Source organism: Zootoca vivipara, chromosome 7 (assembly GCF_965207765.1).
Source record: "Zootoca vivipara chromosome 7, rZooViv2.hap1.1, whole genome shotgun sequence".
NCBI classification, from domain to species: Eukaryota; Metazoa; Chordata; class Lepidosauria; order Squamata; family Lacertidae; genus Zootoca; species Zootoca vivipara.
Window position 1 is genome coordinate 70,428,374 of NC_142590.1, and position 23,041 is coordinate 70,451,414.

The 23,041-nt window shown below is 42.0% G+C and overlaps 1 protein-coding gene across 1 annotated transcript in view; it reads right to left on the reverse strand.

Moving 5' to 3' along the window:
- PTPRT (protein tyrosine phosphatase receptor type T) overlaps window positions 1-23,041 on the reverse strand; it is a 582,983-nt gene that overhangs the window by 130,591 nt on the left and 429,351 nt on the right. The window contains exons 10-11 of the mRNA XM_088674576.1: window positions 11,256-11,457; window positions 8,490-8,592 (exon numbers count right to left, since the gene is read on the reverse strand). Coding sequence (XP_088530702.1) covers window positions 8,490-8,592; window positions 11,256-11,457 — 305 coding nt within the window. The remainder of the gene's footprint in view (window positions 1-8,489; window positions 8,593-11,255; window positions 11,458-23,041) is intronic.

Sequence of the window (23,041 nt, forward strand, 5' to 3'; positions counted from 1 at the left end):
AAGTCCCTTTCAAAGAAACCTTGACAGAGTTTACAAACTCTTAGTCTTCAGAGGGTGGCTTAGGCTTTTAAGATATAGCTGTTCAATTAGTCATGCAGCGTTCTTAAAAACAATGAAATAAATTGCAGAATGGAGGCACTGAGAACACATTAAAAACTAAAAGAGCCCAATTTGAAGTTACAACAGAAGTGTCTGGGAGAAAAAGTGCTCCAAATTTGTTTTTAAAGTGTATATTCCTCAGGGGAGGAGGGGATAGAGATCTACAACTCCCTCCTTTATACAAACATTCTTCTAATCCCAACAACCTTGATTCCTCTCAAGAATAAAATTAATCCATAAAGAATCAGACAAAAAGCTTTCAAACTAAAGGAGATTTTTATACAGGTAATCATAAAGAACTTCCTAGTTTTCAAAACCCAGATTATGTCAGAAATCTAGTTATAAATGCAACATCCATTTTGCTGGGATGCTCAGAAATGCTATTCAAATGTCTATTTCTAAAATTGTGGCAAGGTACTATATTCAGAGTAATTTGCATTCATGCAATTTTCTAATTCTGTTGCTATCTTTGATCAATCTGCTCAAGGATTTCAAGCAGACAAAGTGGGATGTGTAATCCCTTTCGGAGAAATGTGTACAGTCAAGTCAACCCCAAGTAAATTTATCATAATAAATTAATAGTGCAGCTCAACAGGGCAAAGAAAATTAGGATCAGGTAAGATTAGGAAATAAAAACTGAAAACAAAATAAAGTGTAGTCAGTGTTGTGCAAGCAGAAGGCAACTCAGAGAGCAGATATTTCCATTCTCTTCCCCCATCCACAACCCTCTGAAAGCTTTTGCACAATGTCGGGGTGACCTGGGGAACACTGTAGCTTGTGTCATACAGGGCTGTAGTGGAAGAGGAAAATCACCTGAAATCAATTGAAGCAGGGGCAGTGAATTCAATCCTCACCTTCCTCTCTACACATTCATTTTACCTGAACCTGTGTACGGCACACACGAGGTGACTGAAATTATATAGCTTTTTATAAAATACATGTTTATAGTGTAGCATAAAATTCCCTGCTCCACTTTTCTACATCAAAATCACCTGGAGAGAACTGAGAAGCAGCAGTGGACATCTCAAGTTTGCATGTTCTAACATCACAGTCTTCTCCATAAACCTGACCTGCCTTGCAACACAGATTAGGCATAATAGCTGCTGCCTCCATGGCCCCTATCATTCCAGTTCGATGTTACTCCTTGCTGGCAGATTAAAGATAATGACTGTCTACATCCACAGCCTGCTGTGAGAGGAGCTATGCTAGTGGATTTAGAGGTGCCTTTCCCCTCGTGAACCACCTGTTATTCATTTGATTTGCAAAACAGAGCAACCAAAAGGTGCTCATGTCACTGAGCATTAAGCAGATTTTTGTTGGCTGGGATCTTCTAGTCGTTTTTTTGGTACCCAATGCTTTATTTCAGAGTGACAAGGAAAGATCCAAGGACAAGAGCTGATATGTATGCAACACACTAAAACCCCTGAGGCTGCTTTATGTTATGATTCATATGGATCAATATGCATGAAAATGTTACACTGGAGTTTATCATCCATACAGCATGTTAAATTGTGCTCACATAGCCTGCATTACCAGGAATGTGGGACAAAGCTCACATCATCTCCCAAAACATTTTGTAGATGACATATTTTGACAAAACACTGGCTGCGTCCAGGTTGTCAGTATTTTGCAGGACCAGAAATTGAGGTTTGCACCACTAAAATGCACTATTGCCTGGGTGTGACCAATCCACTTAAACATACAAACACATGCATAGATTTTTTTGCAGTTAGGAAAGTGACAGGGAAAGGTGCTGAAAAGTTTGGATTGAAAGAATGATTAATGGGAAGATGCAGTACTACTACCCAAGCAAATCAGGATGAATTGTAATTGCTGAGTGCATATTGTTGTGTAACCTCCCCACAAACAAATCAGAACAAATATTCAGCAAAGACTGGAGATACTCTAGCCACGTTGTCTGGAAGAACCTACTGTGGCTTATAGCAACTGTGGAAATTCCAGAACTTATCCTACATGTGCAAAGCTCATAGTTAGAGATGTCAAATATCTGGTATTTTAAGGAAATAGCAAACACTGTATCAGCCTAAACAACCTGATTTCAAGGAATGTTATTCTGTCACAATAGTAACAGTAATATTGTTGCCCTGGACTTCTTTGGTTGAGGGTGAGGGATATAAATTAACAACAGCAACAGCAACAGCAACAGCAACAGCAACAGCAACAGCAACTATATTATTAGAAATAAAGAGGAGAATAGCACAATCATGAACAGCCTTGGGGAAACTCAAGCTTTATAATGAAAAAAATAAAAAGATTTCCTTAGACTTGAAAGCTAAGGTGTCCAATATGTGCATATTACCTGTGGTGTGTTACAAAGTGGATATAGAGTTACAGATGTAGTGGAAAAAAACGCAAAGCTCAAATGGACATATGCAGGGCATGTGGCAAAAGGTAATTCACGCCAATGGAATAAAGTATTGTTAGTATGGAGACTCTACAATTTCAAAAGACCAAGGGGACGACCACCTATACAATGGGTGGAGGATCAACATTAAGAGCTGTAGGGAAGCTCAGCAGATTTAGAGTGGAGCATATGACCCTGCTAAATTTATGTCCCTCCCATTTGTATAGCATATGCATTTTGTATAAGACCCCCCACACACACACACACCTGATTGCACAATAGCACAGGCCAGCTCCCAATACTGGAGCAAGGGCCCTGCTTACAAATGAAACTGGAATGATCTTCAGAGGGGTAGCCATCTTAGTCTGTTGCAACAAAACCAAGAGAGCCTTTTCTGAAACCTTGAAGACTAACTGAAACTCCCCCCCCCAAGCTCTGTTCTATATATTTTAATTTTACCCACCTAAATCATGCGCTTCCAAAAGTAGAAAGACAAATATAAAAACTGCCATTTATATATGTCAGGCACGTCCAACTGGTAGATATATCACTGGACGTTTGTGGTAGATCACTGGTAGATCACTTTGGCTCCCCTAAAAAAAAGCTCAACAACTTTGACCTGAACCCCCCAAAAGGGAGTAGATCACTGCCAGTTTATAACTCCGTGAGTAAATCACAGTCTCTTGTGAGTTGGCCCCCCCTGATATATGTGAATACATTCTTAACCTCTCCTATATATTCTATCTATCTACAATTTTTCTGCCAAAGGGGCCACATGGTTTGGGGTGCAGAATAGACAGGCAAATATAAAAATCCTGAAATTTAGATTTGGTATTATATATGTGGAGCCCATCCCATGCTTTCTTGGAAGTCTTGCTTTTGCTTTTAGGGGAACTATTGAAGAATTCTTGGTTCAAATGCCATAATTGCCACTGTGGTTTCCTTTGTATCTTTGCTGTGCATTTATGATAATCCCCTCATTCCATCTGCAGCCCACGCATTAATGCAGCAGCCCCCTTTTCTAGTTCCAAGAAATTATGCATTCATTATGGTGGAAAATTAACACTGCAAAGCAAACTATAATTAGGAATTCTTCAATTCAGTTTATGCTTTTTCAATTAGGCCCTCTATAATTTTAATCATGGGAACATTAACATGTTTCCGTAATTTATATACCTGTGGTATAATTAAGTCCTGAAATGCCTCAGTCTACAGCAGCAGAAGTGGAGCTGAGTCATCTCCCCTTTCTTTGTATTGAGGTGCAAATGTATTTAGGTACACTGTGAACCAGGTGGCCTGAATATGAGCATTGAAAAGATGCACAGAGTTAACTCTCTATCTAATCAGAGACTTGGCTCTCAACCTGATCTATAAATGACCAGGAGTCAGGAGTGAGCAGTGTGGAAGACAAATTTACAGATGGGACCACACTTTTCAGGATGGTGAAAATCCAAGCAGATAGCGAAAACCTCGAAAGCAATTTCTTCAAATTCAGTGAACGGGCTACACAATAGCCGATGGCCCTGTTGCACATGACATAAAATCATAGCTCATAAGCAAACTATGGTTTAATTCACACAAGCATTTTGCTTCTCTCGTGCTGCTGACTGTGCTGCATGGGAGATGAAACAAGTCATAATCATAGGTGTGTTTCTGGTTTGTTTCTCTACAAACAATGAGTAGAATCCAAGGCTTAGAGGAAACAAACCATACGCCTACACGACACAGTTGGGAGTGGGGAAGAATCAAAGTGCTTGCACACAGTAAATCACTGCTGCATGGCCCAATGATGTGGCAGCTCTAGATCATGGGATCCACCCCCTGCCCCTGGATCCACCCCCTCCCCCTAGACCAGGCATCCCCAAACTTGGCCCTCCAGATTTTTGGGACTACAACTCCCATCATCCCTAGCTAACAGGACCAGTGGTCAGGGATGATGGGAATTGTAGTCCCAAAACATCTGGAGGGCCGAGTTTGGGGATGCCTGCCCTAGACAAACTCTTATAAGATACTGTGGGAAGATGTGGGATCTGACAAGAACTCCAGGCCAGGTGTGGCACAGCGCATAAAGGCTGCAGCCACCCTGCAGTGGCAGCAGTTGGCAATGGGGCTGCCAGGACTGCTGCCCCCCCCCCCCAACAAAACCCAAAGGCCCTTCAGATACATGAAATTATTTGGGCACCCAGTTAAAATCTTAGAGGTAGCCCTTCTTATCTTCCCTCATGATAAGCTAGACACCACCAGGGCTTAATGATGAGCAGGGTGAAGTGTGATTTTCAAGAGTCACAGGTCATCCTAGGTCACCTTAATTTTTCCCGGAGGGTCATCTGGCCAGTCCAGGCCTTCTGTGTCTAGCTGCCCTATCCCACTATGGGAGTTCAGTCTCGTATAACCACATAGTTGTGCTCTGGATTCTACTTTTGAGTGATAACAGTATGCGACAGATCGACGGCAACAGATGTACGCAGAACAAGAGAAAATTCATGTTGTCCTTTTCCACCTACACCTTTATGTTGCCTATTCTCTACCTGTTCTCTGTAAACATATTTCCCCTGTATTTGTTTAATGGTTGCATAGAGCAAATGTACACCCCCACCCCCAGAGAAGATAAACAGAGAATGAAGAAGTCATTCAAAATTAATGGAGAGCTGTACGATGAACCTGCTCCGGCACTAAGCTCTTCCTTGCATGCCTCATCAGTGGTGAATATCAATTTCATTTTGCATAGAAATCTGAACAATGCAATGCTTCTTAGCTTACTTCTTGAGCTGATCTACAGCAGCAGCTAGAAAATCAACATCTGACACTAACATTACCTTGGAGATAATGAACTTGCCTCCAAAATATTACTTAAACAGGAGTTTAACACTCCTTGGATTGTTCATTATGCATTCAGAACATTTAGGCACATGATACTTGATGCTACTACCATATATAATTGATAGTGGCACGGTGGAATGGGAGTTTGTGAGCTGGGTTTATATGACAATTATAAGCTAGAGTTTTCTGCCAGTGAAATTCTTGTTAAAGAGCATTTGTGTCCAAACCAGGGAAGGCATCAAACACTACCAAGCCAGTTTTCAAAAATGTACTTGGGTGTTCTGAAGCAAATGGATATGTTTTTCATTGGAAGTCAGGCCTCTGAAAGTCTAGGTCTGATACAAAAATGACTTTTTTATTGTGCTATTAGCCCCTGTCACAGACTTTCAAATAGGGGCTCTCTGAAAGCCTGCCTGACACTTACCTACTAGAGGGATTGTGGTGGCAAGGAGGGCTCACTTCCCAGGGAACATAAGCAGAGATTACTGCAGCACATTATATGTGGGGCTGCCTCTGAAGACAGTTTGGAAACAGTCTGTAAAATTTAGCAGCCAAGTTGCTCAGATGTGAAATATATTGGCATCATTTTCAGCTCTCCTACCCCACTAATAGAATGTTTAATCAGCCAAAGGCCTGGTTATGGAGAAATGTTTTCTTCTGGTGCCTAAAGATATGTAATGAAGGCGCTAGGCAAGCCTCCTCTGGAAGAGCATTCGACAAATGGGAAGTCACCACAGAAAAGGGCCATTCTTCTGCTGCAGCCCTCCAGGCCTCTTGCAGAGAGGGAATCTGAAGAAGGGCCTCATATTATGATTCATTTTGGTAGGTTCATTTTGGGAGAGGCAGAGAAGCAGTCCTTGACGTATTGTGGAACTGAGCTATTTCAGGCTTTATAGGTCAAAACCAGCACTTCTGAATTGGGTTCAGAAACTAAATGGAAGCCAATGCAGTCAGGCCAGGATTGGAGTAATATGTTCAAACTGTCTTGCTCCAAGAAGAGGTCATTTCCGGTGCACTTCCGGGTCGGGGGGAGGCCCATACGCATGCGCACAAATGATTTTCGACGATTTTTCCGGCCTGGAAACTCGCCACCGTGCCAGTAAGTGTGTGCGTGCATGCGCATGGGCGTGCACTCGCCCGCCCTCTGGCCTGCTGCGTGTGCACTCCCCTGCCCTCCAGCCCGCTGCACGATCAGCGCTTCGGGCACCGGCCCAAAGCCAGGTAAGTCTGGGGACCCCTGCTCTAGAGGCTATGGTGGCTTATTTACCAGAAGCAATGTATTTCATGTTAATTTTGGAAGTGAATACTTGATTTTGACTATACATCGTGATGTATATTTTGCTCTAGGAAGCCAAGTAACCTAGGATTACTGAGCAGTGACACCCCATGCCTCCTAAGAAGACCATCAAAGCAAGGGGGAGACCACATGGCCCTATCCATTGGCTGCTGCAGGAGCAGCTGACCCTATGCTTGCCTTCCTCTTCCCTCCTCATTTATTTCCCCTGATGTATCACATCTACTAGACTGTGAGTTAAGCAGGGACTATTTTATCCTGCCTACTTACACATAAGCAACTCTGGAGCAGGTTACTTGAAAGACCGTCTTCCCCTCTATTGTTGGGCAAAGGCATGAAGACCAACAAATGGAAACCGACTATTTTTGCAATAGCCTGGTGAATAATTATCAGCTTGCAGTGGCACAGAGGTGGAATTTTAATTGGTGGCACTAGAATGGTGGAATGCTTCTACAGTACTGCCAGAATATGGGAAATCCCATCATTATTGGCATTCTGCTGGTTCATATTTTGTTCTTCTTACTTTACAGTTTGTTTATACTGTTTTTCACCTCTGTGACAAATTATCTTGAAGACACACATGTTTAAATAATCATCTCCCCGATTCCTTGTCTTGAATTTTCTGTTTTAATTTTTCTAACTAATATTGTAACTGGTTTTTAGTGTTGCGCTGTTTTGACAGCAGGTTTTATTGTACATTTTAATTGTGGTAGTTTATTTCAATGTTGTGAAAATTTGCTTTATTGTGTATTTAATTGTGTGTGTTTGTAATTGTTTTTACACTTGTTTACTACTTTGAAGCCACCTTGGAAATTACAGCATTTGGATAATTTTAGGTACTTTATAATTGCTAAATTATAGATTACAGCACCATTATCATAGAACAAAAACTACTGCATTCCCTTCCTTAGAGGCATATTTTCAGGTCTATGCAAACTTTTGTAGGGGTTGAGGAAAGAAAAGGCTTCCATGACCCTTGTTAACTTTTCAAAAGAATTTGAGTCCTATATGTGAAGAAAATATTATTAATGTCATAGAAATACCAGACTCTGGAAATAATGTATATAATATTTGTAACATTTCAATTACCTCTGTATACGTAGAATAATAAGTCAAATAATAATTATTATTTTGTGTTTGAGTCTCTCTCTCTCTCTCTCTCTCTCTCTCTCTCTCTCTCTCTCTCTCTCTCTCTCTCTCTCTGTGTGTGTGTGTGTGTGTGTGTGTGTGTGTGTGTATTCTCAGAAAGGTTTTCATAATGGGCTCATTTTTCCACAGAGACATTTATTGAATATAGGAAAAGTGTGGTAAATTAGGCTTTTTGAAATAAGTGAAGAGTGTAGAGATTGTTCAATTAAAAAAGAAAGAAAATAGCAACACTTATGACAGCAGGTGGAAAATGAAATATGAAAAATATATTGTTAAATAATTTTTTTTGAATTTTCTATTTTTCAATATCTTTCTAAAATCACTCAAAGTAAAAAAAAAAATCCTTCCAGTAGCACCTTAGAGACCAACTAAGTTTGTCATTGGTATGAGCTTTCATGTGCATGCACACTTCTTCAGATACCTAAACAAATGCCTCCAAAACAGAATTTTTCATCTTCTGAAACACAAGGTCCAGGAAGTCCAGAAGAAACAGAACTGTGCAATCCCTTAGCTTGTCTAACCTCTCCTCAAGGACATTTGCTACATTATTCTTCCAAGCTTTTTATGGACTATTAATTGTCTTTCTACCTTTGCTTTCTTTTGCCACTGCTTTACTCTGCTTTTTAACAATATATACATATTGTTGCAATTCTTGTTCACCACACTGAAAATTAAAATGTGGAATTAAAATAAGCTATTTTAAAAAATGTCTTGTAATGTAAGGGAGAAGAGAAAGCAGCTGAGAAGAGAAGAGCATGTTACCTGACAGGTGCCCCACGAGATTGTGCAGGTTTCAGCATGATAGTGATGGTTGTCTCTGTTTCATTCAGAGGAGAGTCTGCATCATATTCAGGCATTGATGGTGCTGTGGAGTAGAGGGGAGGTCAATGGGTTAAATATGATCTCTGTCATGTCATGAGATTTGAAACTAGTCACAGTACATTGACATTTGAGAATCAACACTGCAATTTTAATTCTTGGATGGCAATGACCTGGGCACTTTATTGCTATTTTAAAGCAATTAGGAAGACCTGGACATTAAGCTATTCTTAGCCACTCTTGACTTCAACCTTAATACTGTAGGACACCTTAGTATAGCTTTGGATATGTTTAAAATATATACGGACACGGAGCAATGGATTCAAACTTCAAGAAAGAAGATTCCACCTAAACATTAGGAAGAACTTCCTGACAGTAAGAGCTGTTCGGCAGTGGAATTTGCTACCAAGGAGTGTGGTGGAGTCTCCTTCTTTGGAGGTCTTTAAGCAGAGGCTTGACAGACATATGTCAAGAATGCTTTGATGGTGTTTCCTGCTTGGCAGGGGGTTGGACTGGGTGGCCCTTGTGGTCTCTTCCAACTCTATGATTCTATGATAAAATTCCAAGGGAAAATTACTAGGATCCCACGTTTGCCCCCATCAGGGGCGGAAGAAGGGGGTGCAGTAGGGGCCGTCTGCCCTGGGTGTCACCACTAAGGGGGATGACAAAATGCCAGGCGGCACTCACCGTGGGGCCTGCAGTGCGCCCAAGTCACGGGCCTCTCCTGGGAGTGACACGGTGGCTTGGACCCCCACAGACTCCGCGCTGTGTCAAATGGTCCGCCTGCTGCCTCCCCCTCAGCTGTAGGGCGGCTGAGTGGGAGGAGGAGGCAGGCAGGCTCCTCGGAGGCCCAGCGGAGAATCCTGCCCCGCCTTGACCCACCCCACAGGCAGTTTTCCCCGCCCCCATGGGTGGCTGCCATGCGCGCAGCCCCAGGCACCCTATTGGCTTGCTCCGCTACTGGTTCCCACTGTTAGAAGTCTCCCTCAAACAGATTACTACTCACAGAACACTCATATCTGCATTTGCCAAGTCTCCCTTCCCACTAAGTCCCTACAAATCTGTTCTAGATGGCTGGGGGACTCTAAAACAGCATTGGGGTCTGCAGAGTGAGGCGGATATTGCCTTCTCCCCCAACCCCAGTGGGATCCTCTCTTGGATGTTGGTCCCATCTGTGAATGAAAGGGGTTAGGACCCAAGCAATTCTTTGCTTGAATTCTGCTCAGCTCCCTATATAATGCTTTTAAGGGATGCAGAAGATTTTATTATTATTATTCTGCTCTCCCTGCAATTTCAGATATTGACTTGCAACTGATCTCTTGCCAGAGCCTTTGATCCAACAAATGGCTCCAGTATGTGCAGTTGCCATTCTGTAAATTCCTGTACTACATTCCCAAACAGCTTGATGAATTGGGGAGAATTGAAACATCATGTTGGGATTCTTTAGAGGGAAAATCAGAGATGCTAATAATAATAATAATAATAATAATAATAATAATAATAATAATAATAATAATAATTTATTATTTATACACTGCTCATCTGACTGGGTTTCCCCAGCCACTCTGGGCAGCTTCCAACAGAAAAATAAAATACAGTAATCTATTAAACATTAAAAGACTCCCTGAACAGGGCTGCCTTCAGATGTCTTTTGAAAATCTGGTAGCTGTTTTTCTCTTTGACATCTGATGGGAGGGTGTTTCACAGGGTGGGCGCCACTACCGAGAAGGCCCTTAATTATTACAATTAAGGGAATTTGTAGTTCTACAATTAAAACTCACTGTACTTCTAAACACACAACAGAGTTGCACCCCTTACTGTATGGAATCCATGTAATTGGAACCCACAAGGCTCCATTCCCCATATGTTTAGCAAACCACCTATGATATTAAACACAGCTTGGAGTGATGTTAACAGAACTTTACACAGACCATAACCAGGATTAAGCCTTCATAGTAGCCAGGAAGAAATATTCTCGCTCTTATCTATACCCCAAAAGAAAAGCACCCATGAGCCCCAATCACAAAAAGTATTAAGCGGAAAGTGGCTGGGCATGAGCAACAGGTTTTGCACACTGAATTCTATATGGCAATCACTTATAATTCATAATATCCAATGTTTAGGGAGGTAGTATTACGATGCCACCTCGCTGGGTGAAAATGCAAACATTTTTCATCTACTAGTATAATTCAGTCATAAATCTCAAAGACATTTACCACTAGGAGCTTCCGCAGGTGAAAACTGAGATTGCACAAAGCTCAGTGATAGAGTGTATGTTTTGCATCTTTTCAAGAGCAATCCCTGGCTTATGGTAAATGGATCCAGGAAGCAGTGCTTGACTGGGGGGGGGGGGAGAGAGAAAAGACCACATTTCACAAATGCTGAAGAGCTTCCTTTGAGACTAGTTCTTTGTTAGCCTTGACAGTGCTAGATGGTTTGTTGTACCACTAGTTTCACTGCTAGAGCAGATATGAAGAAACTGAGTGTTGTATCCAACTAACTTGCACTCAGAGTAGACCCACTGAAATTAATGAACCAGAGTGAGTAATGTCAATTATTTCAGTGGGTCTACCCTGAGTATAACCAACATTTTCCCCAAGATCATCCGAGTTGAACACAACAGCTGAGCTTTGAGTTTCTAGAGGACTACCCCCCTGGCTGTACCCCTGTGAAAACTGAAATCTCTCTCTTTTCTTCGCAGTATAGTACCTGAAATTTTAGTTGCAATCCTTGTGGTGATGGGGGGTCCAAAGCCCTTCACTGTGCTGGCTTTGATGGTGAATGAGTAGGTAGTCCCTGGATACAGCCCTACAAAGAGATGATGAGTTTCATTCCTTAGTTTGAAGACCTTCCCTCTTTGGTTAGACAGGTCAGCAGTGGGATCTAGGGACCCAACAGCCTTGTATGTAATCTGAAATGAAGGAAAGAGAAAATCAGAGGCCTTGTGTAATTTTGTAATGTTTTACTAATTCCCTTTCCTATTCCTTTAAAGATCTAACTTTCAATTAGAATGCCTGGAAAAATCTATACAGCAGATGTGATGCGAATGCAACTGTCCTAAGTTAGATAACTTGGCACCCAGTGGCTCTTCTCAACAGATCATAATTACACCGTTTGTACATGCTATAGTAAATGTCACAGGACATTTTTTTAATTGTTGTTACCGTATTTGGTAGTAATTTGCAACATATTAGCAGGTTAATGGGAAACATCAGAAAATGATGATATTTATCAATAGATCTCAAGATTGACCAAAAGCTTTTTGCTAAATTTACTTGTCTCATAGATATCCAAGACCAGTTTGGTCTGGTAACATGCGATCTTGCTATCATTCTTAATTAGATTACAAATGTTCCACTTCATAGTGATTTGATATATAGATTGAAAGTTGTTTATCTAAAAAGTTCACATCTGACTGGCACTGTGTAAAGCAAGATCCTTGCACCTTTGCAATCACCCCTCGAAACGTCTTAATTTATTTTTTCCCCATTCCAGTAGCAACCACATAGCTGGTTTGTACGTATCTGGGGAATTAGGCAATCTCTGAGCTACTGACACAGGTATGGCATAGGAAAGCTCTTAGGAACAAGGAAGCTGAGCAATCCCTAAGCTTCTCCAACCAAGCTTGAGGAAGGTGCCCAATTCAAATCAGCTGGCAACAAAGGGGTGCATATCTTCCTACTTTGCAGCTACTTTTCATAGCTCATGTTTCACATAGGACATTGGCCACACAATGCTGGGTCTTGATGACGGTAATGTAGCATAAACACAGACAACTGGGAAACACTGGCCTGCGAGCACTCCAATGGGATAATAAGCCTTCACCAAAAGTGTCACGGGACTCAAAGACACTCGAACTCAGGACAAAAGGGGGAAATGTGCTAAGGAGAAGGCATGATTGGAAAACCTTCACCGTGATCAACTCCTGCCAGAAACCTAGACCCCCACTGTGGAAGGAAGTGTGGATCCAGAACTAGCCTCCATAATCATTTACGAACTCACTGTTAAAACCGTGTTTATGGAAGACAATCTTACTTGGCTACGAGTGATTACCAAAGAAGAAGAAGATATGAAAGAACCCTGACTTCATTACGCTTCATCAGGGCTAAATGGCCTCTGGCTTACAGGTAATGCTTCTCAAACACAAAACAGTGAAATGTTTAATAAACCGCCTGGCGTGCTATGGTCCATGGGGTCACGAAGAGTTGGACATGACTAAACAACAACAACGTGCATTTCAGTGCTTTTCTATATTTGAGAAAGCATTGGCTGCAAGCCAGAGACCACTTATTCAATTCTCCTTGATTCTTCCTCCTCCTCTTCTGATCACTGTCCTTGGCTTTCAGAGTTGCTATACAATTTCCACCTCAGAAAGCAGGCACTTTAGTACAAACCCAAGCAAATATTCATGAATAAATATGTTGCTGCAGCTACTACTAACATCCCTTTAGAGAGCTACAAGCTTAAAGCACACCTTTTGAAATTCTGTCCAAGTTCCATTATAATTATCAATGGCCACTGTACACACATATTCAGAGGTAAACCTCATGACTTATTTACCAGCTAATTTCTTCTCTGTGTTCCAAATTCAATATAAAGGTGGCTCAATTTCGGTGGAACTGTCAATAAATTATACCACGCTCTACTGCTCCCTTAACCTTTCTTGATATTACAGGATCCTCGCTTATATGTAATATAACACTGTGAATAAATCAATGTATGTTAATATACACACATCTTCAAATTTTTATGAAGGACTTCACAAAAATCAAATTCACAGGTTATAAGAAAGTCTGGGAGGGGGAAAACCATTATTTTATACGAGGAGGAACATATTGCATACCAAACAAACAGCTAAACAAAATCCTTTGAATATGAAAGTATTAAATGTTAAATAATGCACCTGGGTGGCATGAGAATGGGGAAAGGTCGCAAAATGTGGCTGATTCTATTATCTAAAGCAAATGGATTTAATCAGAAAACATGCTACCGATTGATCAATGCCAAACATTTTGTTATGTAGAGATTTCTGGTGGCAACAAATACACAAAGTGGCCCATGGGAAGCTTAGAGGTAGAGCTCCCGCTTTGCATGCAGAAGGTCCCAGGCTCAGCTACTGGCATCTTTGGGTATGTTCCCTGCCTGAATCCTGCAGAGCAGCTGCTGTTCAGTGTAGACAGTGCTGAGCTAGATAGGCCAATGTTCTGACTTGGTGTAAAGTGACTTCTTATATTTATTCCAGCTAAAGGTGAGTAGCTTTACATCCTGTTGATATCAGCGAAGGTGTTTTGCAAAGGCTTAACCATCTCCCATTGAATTCAATGGCATCTAAAAGTGCTTGGCTTTGCATTCCATGCTATTGGACATGGCCCAGAAAAAGTGCTGTGGAATTTTACAAGCTGAAGTGCAAAATAAACTCTCATTCCTTGTCCTGCAAGCAACAGTGCTAATACAAATACATATGAGATTTTACTTCCCATTACAAAATTAATCCCCTGCCACAAGAATTTTGCAAGAGAAATGAAGGTATTAAAAAACAGATGCTTAGGTTCTTGAGTCCTCTCTAACATCCAATTCCAGTGGTTGCCAAATGAGGGGTGGCAGAGATCATTGAGGAGTCCAATATGAACTGACTTGATCCTCATCTTCTTAAGTGAAGTATGCTCACCAATTCTGAGTCTAATCTGTGTATACGTGGCAGGGTGGTGGTGGCATATTGCTTTTTGAGACGGTCCTAAACTGGATCATGTTTTCCCAGCTATTTCTGAAATAGCTGCTTGGGAACTTCTCACTAGTGTCAGTGCATTACCTAGGCAAGAGTGCAACACTCCCTCTATTTCTGTAGTTGCCATGTATCATACATGTTCCACTATACCCTGCCCCATAATTGGCAAATACTGTGTGATATGATCCCAGTAAATCATCCTGTGGGCCCCCAATAATTTGTGTTTTGATTATTGGTGTTTTTTTTTCAAACAAGAGTTTTAATGGTTTTCCCCCCTCCTCCCAAATGATTGAAGCCATTTGTTTTTTCTAACCATCAGACTTGCATTTGTAAAGGTCACACTTACATGATATCTGCCCTGCCCTCAGGACACAACATATGGGGAGACACAATGAATCACACAGTGCCCATTTTTAAAAAAAGTTCTGGTCAATTTTAGCAATGAATGAACATGCTCAAAACATCCACCAATGCCGTAGCTACCTTGTTGAGTGCATAGTCACATGCAGTGATAGAAAATCTATCCCTTTTATCAGCCTGATGGCAAATATGATCAAAGAGGAGAACTAATAGAGCAATACAAAACCAACCCAGGGAGCAGCTGGATGAAGCAGCAGATCCACCGTCATACCTGAAGGCAGGGACTGGCCAGGTCAGAAGGTAGGGATTGGTTTCTGTCTTTCTTGTCAGCTCCAAACAGGCACAGCTAAGTAGCCTTAGCAGCAAGTTTCTCAGGGTTTCCATGGGGCTTTGGATCCTGCAAATCTAAAGCCACTTGCACCCCACAACAAAACATATCATTTAGAGGGTTTTCCACATATTCCCACCAGCAAGAGAACCACTGTCCAGTTTTGAGCAATGGCCTTAGCTGTACAAAAGTCAGGCTGGGCTCCAATGGTACCTTGGACAGCTCCAGGCCAGGCTAAATTTGAGCTCCAGTTTTTGCCAAAAGGTGGTGGGGACAAACAAAGTGGGGAGGAGAGGGGAACAGATAGTGAATAATATTAGATGCAGGGGACGCAGGTGGCGCTGTGGGTTAAACCACAGAGCCTAGAGCTTGCCGATCAGAAGGTCAGCGGTTCGAATCCCTGCGACGGGGTGAGCTCCCGTTGCTCGGTCCCAGCTCCTGCCAACCTAGCAGTTCGAAAGAACGTCAAAGTGCAAGTAGATAAATAGGTACCGCTACAGCGGGAAGGCAAACAGTGTTTCCATGTGCTGCTCTGGTTCGCCAGAAGCGGCTTTGTCATGCTGGCCACATGACCTGGAAGCTGTACGCCGGCTCCCTCAGCCAATAATGCGAGATGAGCGCCGCAACCCCAGCGTAGGTCACGACTGGACCTAATGGTCAGGGGTCCCTTTACCTTTAATCTTAGATGCAGAATGTTTTCCCCAGACTATGTATGTGCAGATTTGCTTCAACAATATGCTTTGTTCTAAGTGGTTATTTGTTCACTTTGAAATTGGATATTTCTGGTGCAGGTTACAGCTAATCGCCACTATAATGCATGCAAATTATTATGGTAACTCCAATATAAACCTCATCACATTTCCCTCCCCCATATAGGTTGAAATTCTGTGTACTTCCCATCACAGGACACAGCCTGGCTAACCCTTCTGTCCTAATTCCAATGCTATATTGAGTCTAGAAGCTGCAAATGTTTATTCATGCCACAAAATCCAAATGGTCTTGTGACACTGACAAGTGAGGAGCAGGGAAAGGGGAGACTTAAGAAATCACTGCATTTGTGACCTTGCCAGCATCTGAACTCTGGCCATCTGGGGAATGCATCTCTTCTTGGCTTCAAAACAAAACAAAACACCAATTCTTTACTTCTTCTGGGAGCCAAAACCCTGGAAACAGAGCTATTTATATGTTGAGGCTTGTCACAGCCTTGTACACATAGCTGGAGCAGAGAAGTTGAGAGAATAAACTAGGGATTATCGGGTGGCTGCTACTCAATTGCTAAAGCATTTAAGGTTAAGAAACAAAAACAAACAAACAAGAAACAGCAGCACACTCATTCATTCCATTGGCAGTTTATACGCTTTACATCTCACCTAGCATTAAGGATTGGGTCCTTCCAGACTGGACTTAGCATTGTTGTTCAGATATCACAAACAGGTCATTGGCGAATTTTTTCCAACTTATTACATTTTCCACATAAAGGTCGAGTCTGAATTTGTTTTTTTTTTATGATCTGGCTAGTCAACAATGGTGTGTAGATGCTGTGATAAACTTGGATGTACAAGGAATGCTGATTCCACAACAAACACCCATCTAGAAATCACCATTGACTCAGTTTCTTCGAGACAAATGTGAATATTGAATGATAAATGCTTTTCAAGCACACCTGTAGATCCATGAATCCTTCATTATGTGGATAGCACTGATGAACCCAGCAAGATTAAAATAAAGACAGCGGACTGTATCCCCTGGCTGTTTTCCCCCTTTTGCTAATTAAATGACTGATGGATTTTTAAGGCATTTCTCTTTTTGAAGCCTTGATTATTGCTGTTTTTGTGAATCAGTTAACAATTATTTGCCCATTATAGCTCTGTTAAGTAGTCCAGTGCTGGGGTAATTAGGGTCAATAGATCAAAATTTATAAAATAAAAGATAATGGCTGAGCTTCCATCTCTAGTCTGTTGCATCCCAAGACACTATGAAACAAGGGTCATCCATATTGTTCATCGATACTCTGCAATTACTCTACAATAAATTTATATTTGAAATAAAGGGTTGCTATTTATTTATGTAAATTTTTAAACCCATCAATAAAATTTAAAACAATAAAATGCATCAATATACATTTCAACATCTAGAGTAGCTTTCAATATAATATACACATTTCTAAATAGAGGAATCATTTAACACACACTTCACAATTCCTGTTTAATTAACTAATATTATAAACTTTTTGGCAAACCTGATGGGCAGTGGAGGGAGAGAGGGCTCAGTTCATGGTTGAGGTCCCAGAAGATATGAATGCAAGTCTCCCTCTCAGGAACATACAACCTCCCCTCGTACCACATTTTCTTCTCCCTGCTCTCAATCAACATGTGGTGGCAGCAGAACACACAGCTTACAGCTGCCATGCATTCATCTTAAATGAAAATTAACCCACTTTAAGGGTATGAGGGGCCTACAGTTTTTGCTCCAGCAGGTGTTTCTAACTGGATAAATGGGGTTTAAAATGTATTTGCTGGTTTTTTGTTTTTATTTGTTTTTCAAAATTATCTTTAGTGTATATTGCCTTGGTTATTTAGAAGGCAGTAAATAAATAAATTATAACAGTGATAAACATAATAACAACAGTCACCAGAATGATTAGAGAGCAGCACATATAAGCGGACTTACATTCTGGGGACCCTGAAGCTTGAACTGTTATGGGGACCCCTTCACAACCAGCAACAAGGTCTGGGTAACCACTGTTATCTTCTTCAATGGGGTTGTTCCACGATTTTCTTCAATTACAAAGGTGTGTGCAGTGGCTCTCATATTTTAACATGTATCATTTTTGCAAATCAGCTTCATTTGTTAAGACACCGAGAAGAAAGAGGGAATACGAGGTAGATAGGGGATGGGAGGGTGGATGGGGGTGAGAGTAGGTGATGATGTTTCTGTTCTGCTTAATATATGTAGGGCTTGATGTCAGCTTTGTTTGTGTTGGTACTCCTTTATTTGCTTGTATTCTTTTGATGATGAGAGAGATTGGGGTTTTGTAAGATTTGGTGGTTAAGCATTGGTCATGGATTTATGGGGGAGGTGAGGCCGGCCATCGCCTGCCCCTCCATTGACCAAGGGTATTCTGTTAAAGGAATCCAGGGCCTGGATCCTGTCCGAAGTCCGCTTGATGTGGCTTCCTCTTTGGGTGGTTTACCCATACTGACTTCCTGCAATGGGGGCAGGAGTCCAATATAGTCCTTTGCCAATGCCTAAGCCAATACCACTCACATTTCTATAATCAATAAAGTTGTGACCTAAAATTTGCTCAATAACCTTAAACCAAAATTCTGTGTCAGTGTGAACGAGGGACTGGTTTGGGGGCCTTGCCACGCAATTGCAGGGCTTACGGTAAAGAAAGATGGTGCATCCATGAGGCAATGCTCTTCATTTTTTTTTTATATAAAATGCTGGACTTGTGATTTGCTTTAAACTTCCCATTTACATGCTGCACACCCTTGCAGGGGAGGCATACCTACCTTTTCAAACTTTAGAAATTCTCTGCAAAATTTGATTACTTGGAGCAAAGGTGTAGTATTGCAAATTACACTTCCAATTTCCAGCTTGAGTAAATCTCAGCAATCAAACACAGTTTAATTGAGTGTAAGGGGTTAAAACAATCTGAGCATGTGCCAACTGTGGCTGCCAGTGTGCATAGCAGATGAATGCACACTGTATGGGCACAAAATCAGCACACACACACTTGAAATAATCTCAAGTTAAATTTTGAGAAAGATGAAATGAAAGGGGTCTCCTTTGAATATATATCAGTACTGCAAGCTTAGAATCTTTTTGTTGTGGGCTCATTAATGTCTAGTTTAGTGGTATCACTAGTCCCTATTTGAGGCAGGTCAACTAAGTTGTCTCTGCCTGCTGCTCTTCAAAAAGTAGACTGGTGACAGTTCAGCTGGGCTCACCTTTGGCAAAAAGAAGTGAATCTCTCCTGACATTAATGACCTTGATTGAGGCATAAATCTTATGACTGCATTGTATCAAAAAAGAAGAAGAAGAAGAAGAAGAAGAAGAAGAAGAAGAAGAAGAAGAAGAAGAAGAAGAAGAAGAAGAAGGGGAAAAAAGATGAGCTGCCTGCTTTCTCAAGCATGAGATCGTCTATCACAAATGAAAGCATTCTTCCTATGGGGAAGAATGTCAGAGATAAAAGGTTGCTATGACACACACCTTAGCTACATTCAGGTTGGATTCCTGCAATGTGCTTTACAGGGAACTTCCTTTACAGATTCTTCAGAAGCTTCAAGTTGGCCCAGAATGCAGTTGCAAATATGTTGGTCGGTGATGGAATTACATTCTACTGCTTGTGTGACAGCTGCACCATGACAGCCCTTCAGATATTGGATGAAGGTTATCATGTCACCTCTAAGTCTTGTCTTCTCCAGGCTTAACATACTCAATACTCTTAACCATTCCTCCTAAGGCCATTATCATCCTGGCAGCCCTTCTCTTCTTCACACACGCCAGCTTGTCAATATCCTTAAACTGTGGTGCTCAGAACTCAGTACTCCACGTGGGATCTGTCCAAGTGCTATTTCTTCTCTTGAACTGGACACTATACTTCTGTTGATTCAGCCTAGAATTGAATTACCCACCCACCCTTTTTGCTGCTTCTCTATGTCCTGCCCCAGGATTGAAGCATGGCTGAATCATCATAATATTTGTACCCCACTCACAGACTGGGTTGCCCCAGTCACTCTGGGTGGCTTCCAACATATCTAAAAACATAATGAAACACTACACATTTTTTTTTTAAAAAAAAAGATTCCCTGTATAGAGCTGCCTTCAGATGTCTTCTAAAGGTTATGTAATTATATAGTTACTCATCTCCTTGACATCTGGTGGGAGGGTGTTCCACAGGGTTAGGGGCACAGGATTAGTAAGAATGCTAGAAAGTGGGGTTGACACATCCTTACATTGCTCTGGTGCCCTCATTGGCTCCCTAGCTCAAAACATAGAATATGCTTGGTTAAGCTCACTGACACTTTCATCCTGGGGAAATATGCTCTGCTACAGTCTTAGCTGCCTATGAATTGCTTCACTTACTTGCATGGTCCTGCTTCCTGCTGCAACCACTTCTTCTCTGGCATTGTTTGGGGACCTTCAGAGTTGTAGGGCCTGGACTTCAAACCTGTATCCTAGCCTTCACGACACCACTGGGCATGAACCGTATCAGGGGCTTAGTAAAAGCAAAAGTTTGGCCTTCTGTTCTAAGTACTAAGGCCTTGTAAACCAAAGTCCTTATTATGGGGCTCAGTACCCGACTCGAACCCTGATGTATTTTATAAAACCAGCAATACAATTCTGTAAACAGCTTCCAATGTAAATACATCAGCTGCAATCTTGATTTCCTTGTTCCATGTAGCAAACAAATAAGCCCTCATAATCCTGCTTCTTAAGAAAAGCTCCCTGTATCAAGGTTACTTTCCATTTTCAAAATATAAAAGAAAAAGAATTAAGGTAGCCTGTTTTGCTCAGAGTCTGTTTTTCCAGGAATTTGACATGTTCCTGCCAAGTTGCTTGCACAGTGCTGCTAACTCATTTCTATCTCAAAGTGAAACCCTAACTAGATTTAGAGTTCATGGTGCTTTGGGAAGGAAATGTTTTCTTTGATTTCAGGGAGTTTGGTCTTAGGAGAATGCAACACTTCCAGACCTCCTAGTCTTCAGTACTTCCACATTCCTGTCAGTTTTTGCTACTTCCTCATGTGATGTGACATTAAATGCAAACTATTTGAGCTAACTGGTATATAAAACTTATCTTTGTAGCCATCACACAATGCCCTATGTGGAGCAACATTAGCAGGCAGAGCCGGATCACACTTAACAGCTAAATCTTGGATTATTTATTTGCTGCTCAGGGATTTCTCTATCAAGCACGGTTTTGGGTTTTTCATAAAGCTAAGCATGAAGTTAAAATTCATTAGAAGAAGATAATCTGGAACAGCTGAACATACCAGTGATCTTGCATACAGATCATACTGCCTGCCAGGGAGCACAGCAGAGTTCTACACTGACTGTCAATTAGTTTCTGGGCCCAATTCAAAGTGCTGTTTTTGACATCTAAAGCTGTAAACAGCTCAGGACTGCAAAACCACAAAGACCACCTCTCGCCATATGAACCTACCTGGATTGTGAGATCATCCTCTGAGGCCCTTCTTTGTGTGTCTCCTCCATGAGAGGTCCAGAGGGTGATGACACAAGAATGGGCCTTTTCTGCAGTGGCTCAACATTTGTGGAATGCTCTCCCCAGGGAGGTTCACCTGGCATCTTCATTATACACCTTTAGGTGCCCGGTCTGGAAGGACAGATCGTGAAGCTGAGGCTCCAATACTTTGGCCACCTCATGAGAAGAGAAGAATCTTTGGAAAAGACCCTGATGTTGGGAAAGATGGAGGGCACAAGGAGAAGGGGACGACAGAGGACGAGATGGTTGGACAGTGTTCTCGAAGCTACGAACATGAGTTTGACCAAACTACGGGAGGCAGTGCAAGACAGGAGTGCCTGGCGTGCTATGGTCCATGGGGTCACGAAGAGTCGGACACGACTAAACGACTAAACAACAAAACAGGTGCCCGGCAAAAACTTTCGTCTTCAACCAGGCAGCGGTAGATGTGTCTGTTTACCTTTTTATAGCAAGCTGCTGATCATCATCCTGTACCTAGGATTTCATTGAGTTTCCTGTTCTCCCTGCCCCTCCTCCAATGATTTAGTACAGCAGTGGAGAATTTCAGTCTTAAGTGCTGAGCACATACACTGCCCTGAACTGTTTTGCCTCTGGGCAAGCCCACTTTTGTCCCTAGTCTGCACCCACTACAGGAATGTGTCTCACACTATTTCTTTCAAATGTTGTTGTTAGTATCAATCTATCTCAAGAGACAAAGGAGGAGTGTGCCATCGGAAGTAAAGCCAAACCATTGGAGAGTTACAGTGCCTGCTGTGGCTGCAAAGACAGATATGGGAGAAACATGTTTTGTTGCAGCTGGAGCAGATGAAGGCATCTGGTTTCACTTTTACAGATGCACCATGGTGTTTCTTTTCCCGGTGCTCCTCCCTCCTCTCCTCTGGTCCCTGCTGTGGATACACGACCTGAATGATAGCCTCCAGAGACACAGCAGTCACCTACAAGGGATTCCCACACAGCGGGGTTAATGTTGCCAGTCTTCACATCCCATTTGCAAACTCTTTGTAACACAGAGTTGTTCTGCCAATGGTCCTGAATCAAGCTCCCCATAGAGCACATCCTTGGGGATCTTGCTATCTTCCATTCTGTGGATATGACCAAGGAAGTGTAGACATCCCTGAGACAGGAGGGCAAACACACTGGAAATGTCAGCTTGGGAAAGCACATCTTTGTTTGAGGCTCTGTCCTGCCATGTGATGCCCAAGATCTTCCTGGTGCACTTTCGTCTTGGTGTGGAGATGTGCATGATATCCCGCTTCCCAGGGGCTCAAGGTTCTCCCCCTTTTCACTTCATCCCCACAACAATCCTGTATGGTAGGTAAGTTTGAGTGGCAGTGACTCACCCAAGTTCACCCAGTGTTCCACTGCCAAGAGCCATGCAACCTGGTAAGTTGTGCAACCCTGAGCACTTTGGTTAGGGGTGGGGGAGGCAGCAGCAGCCCTGGGAGGTGGCATTTTCCTGTTTCACTTCAAGCAGCTAAATCGAATGGGCTGCCCCTGTAATCACTGCACCACATTGGCTAGTATCCAGACTGATTTCATTGAGATTCACAAAGCTCTCTTCTTCCAAACATACAGAGAGAAAATGAAAAATCTGAATCTCCCTTGTAGGGGGCATCCTCAATGGGTATTTGCAAGAAAAAGATCATTTAGCCAATCAGGGAGCCTTGCTGGCTGAAAAGAATAATTCTACCTACTCCTATAGTTAACCGCTGAGCTTACCCCAAAATGGCAGAGTGAGAGAAAAAAAGCACAAAAGTGAAAGGTGTGATCATTTCCTGTCATTGTCTGTTCGAAACAATGACTCTGATTGCTGTTTGTATAAGTGCCTTCACAAGTTACACTGTCAAGCTG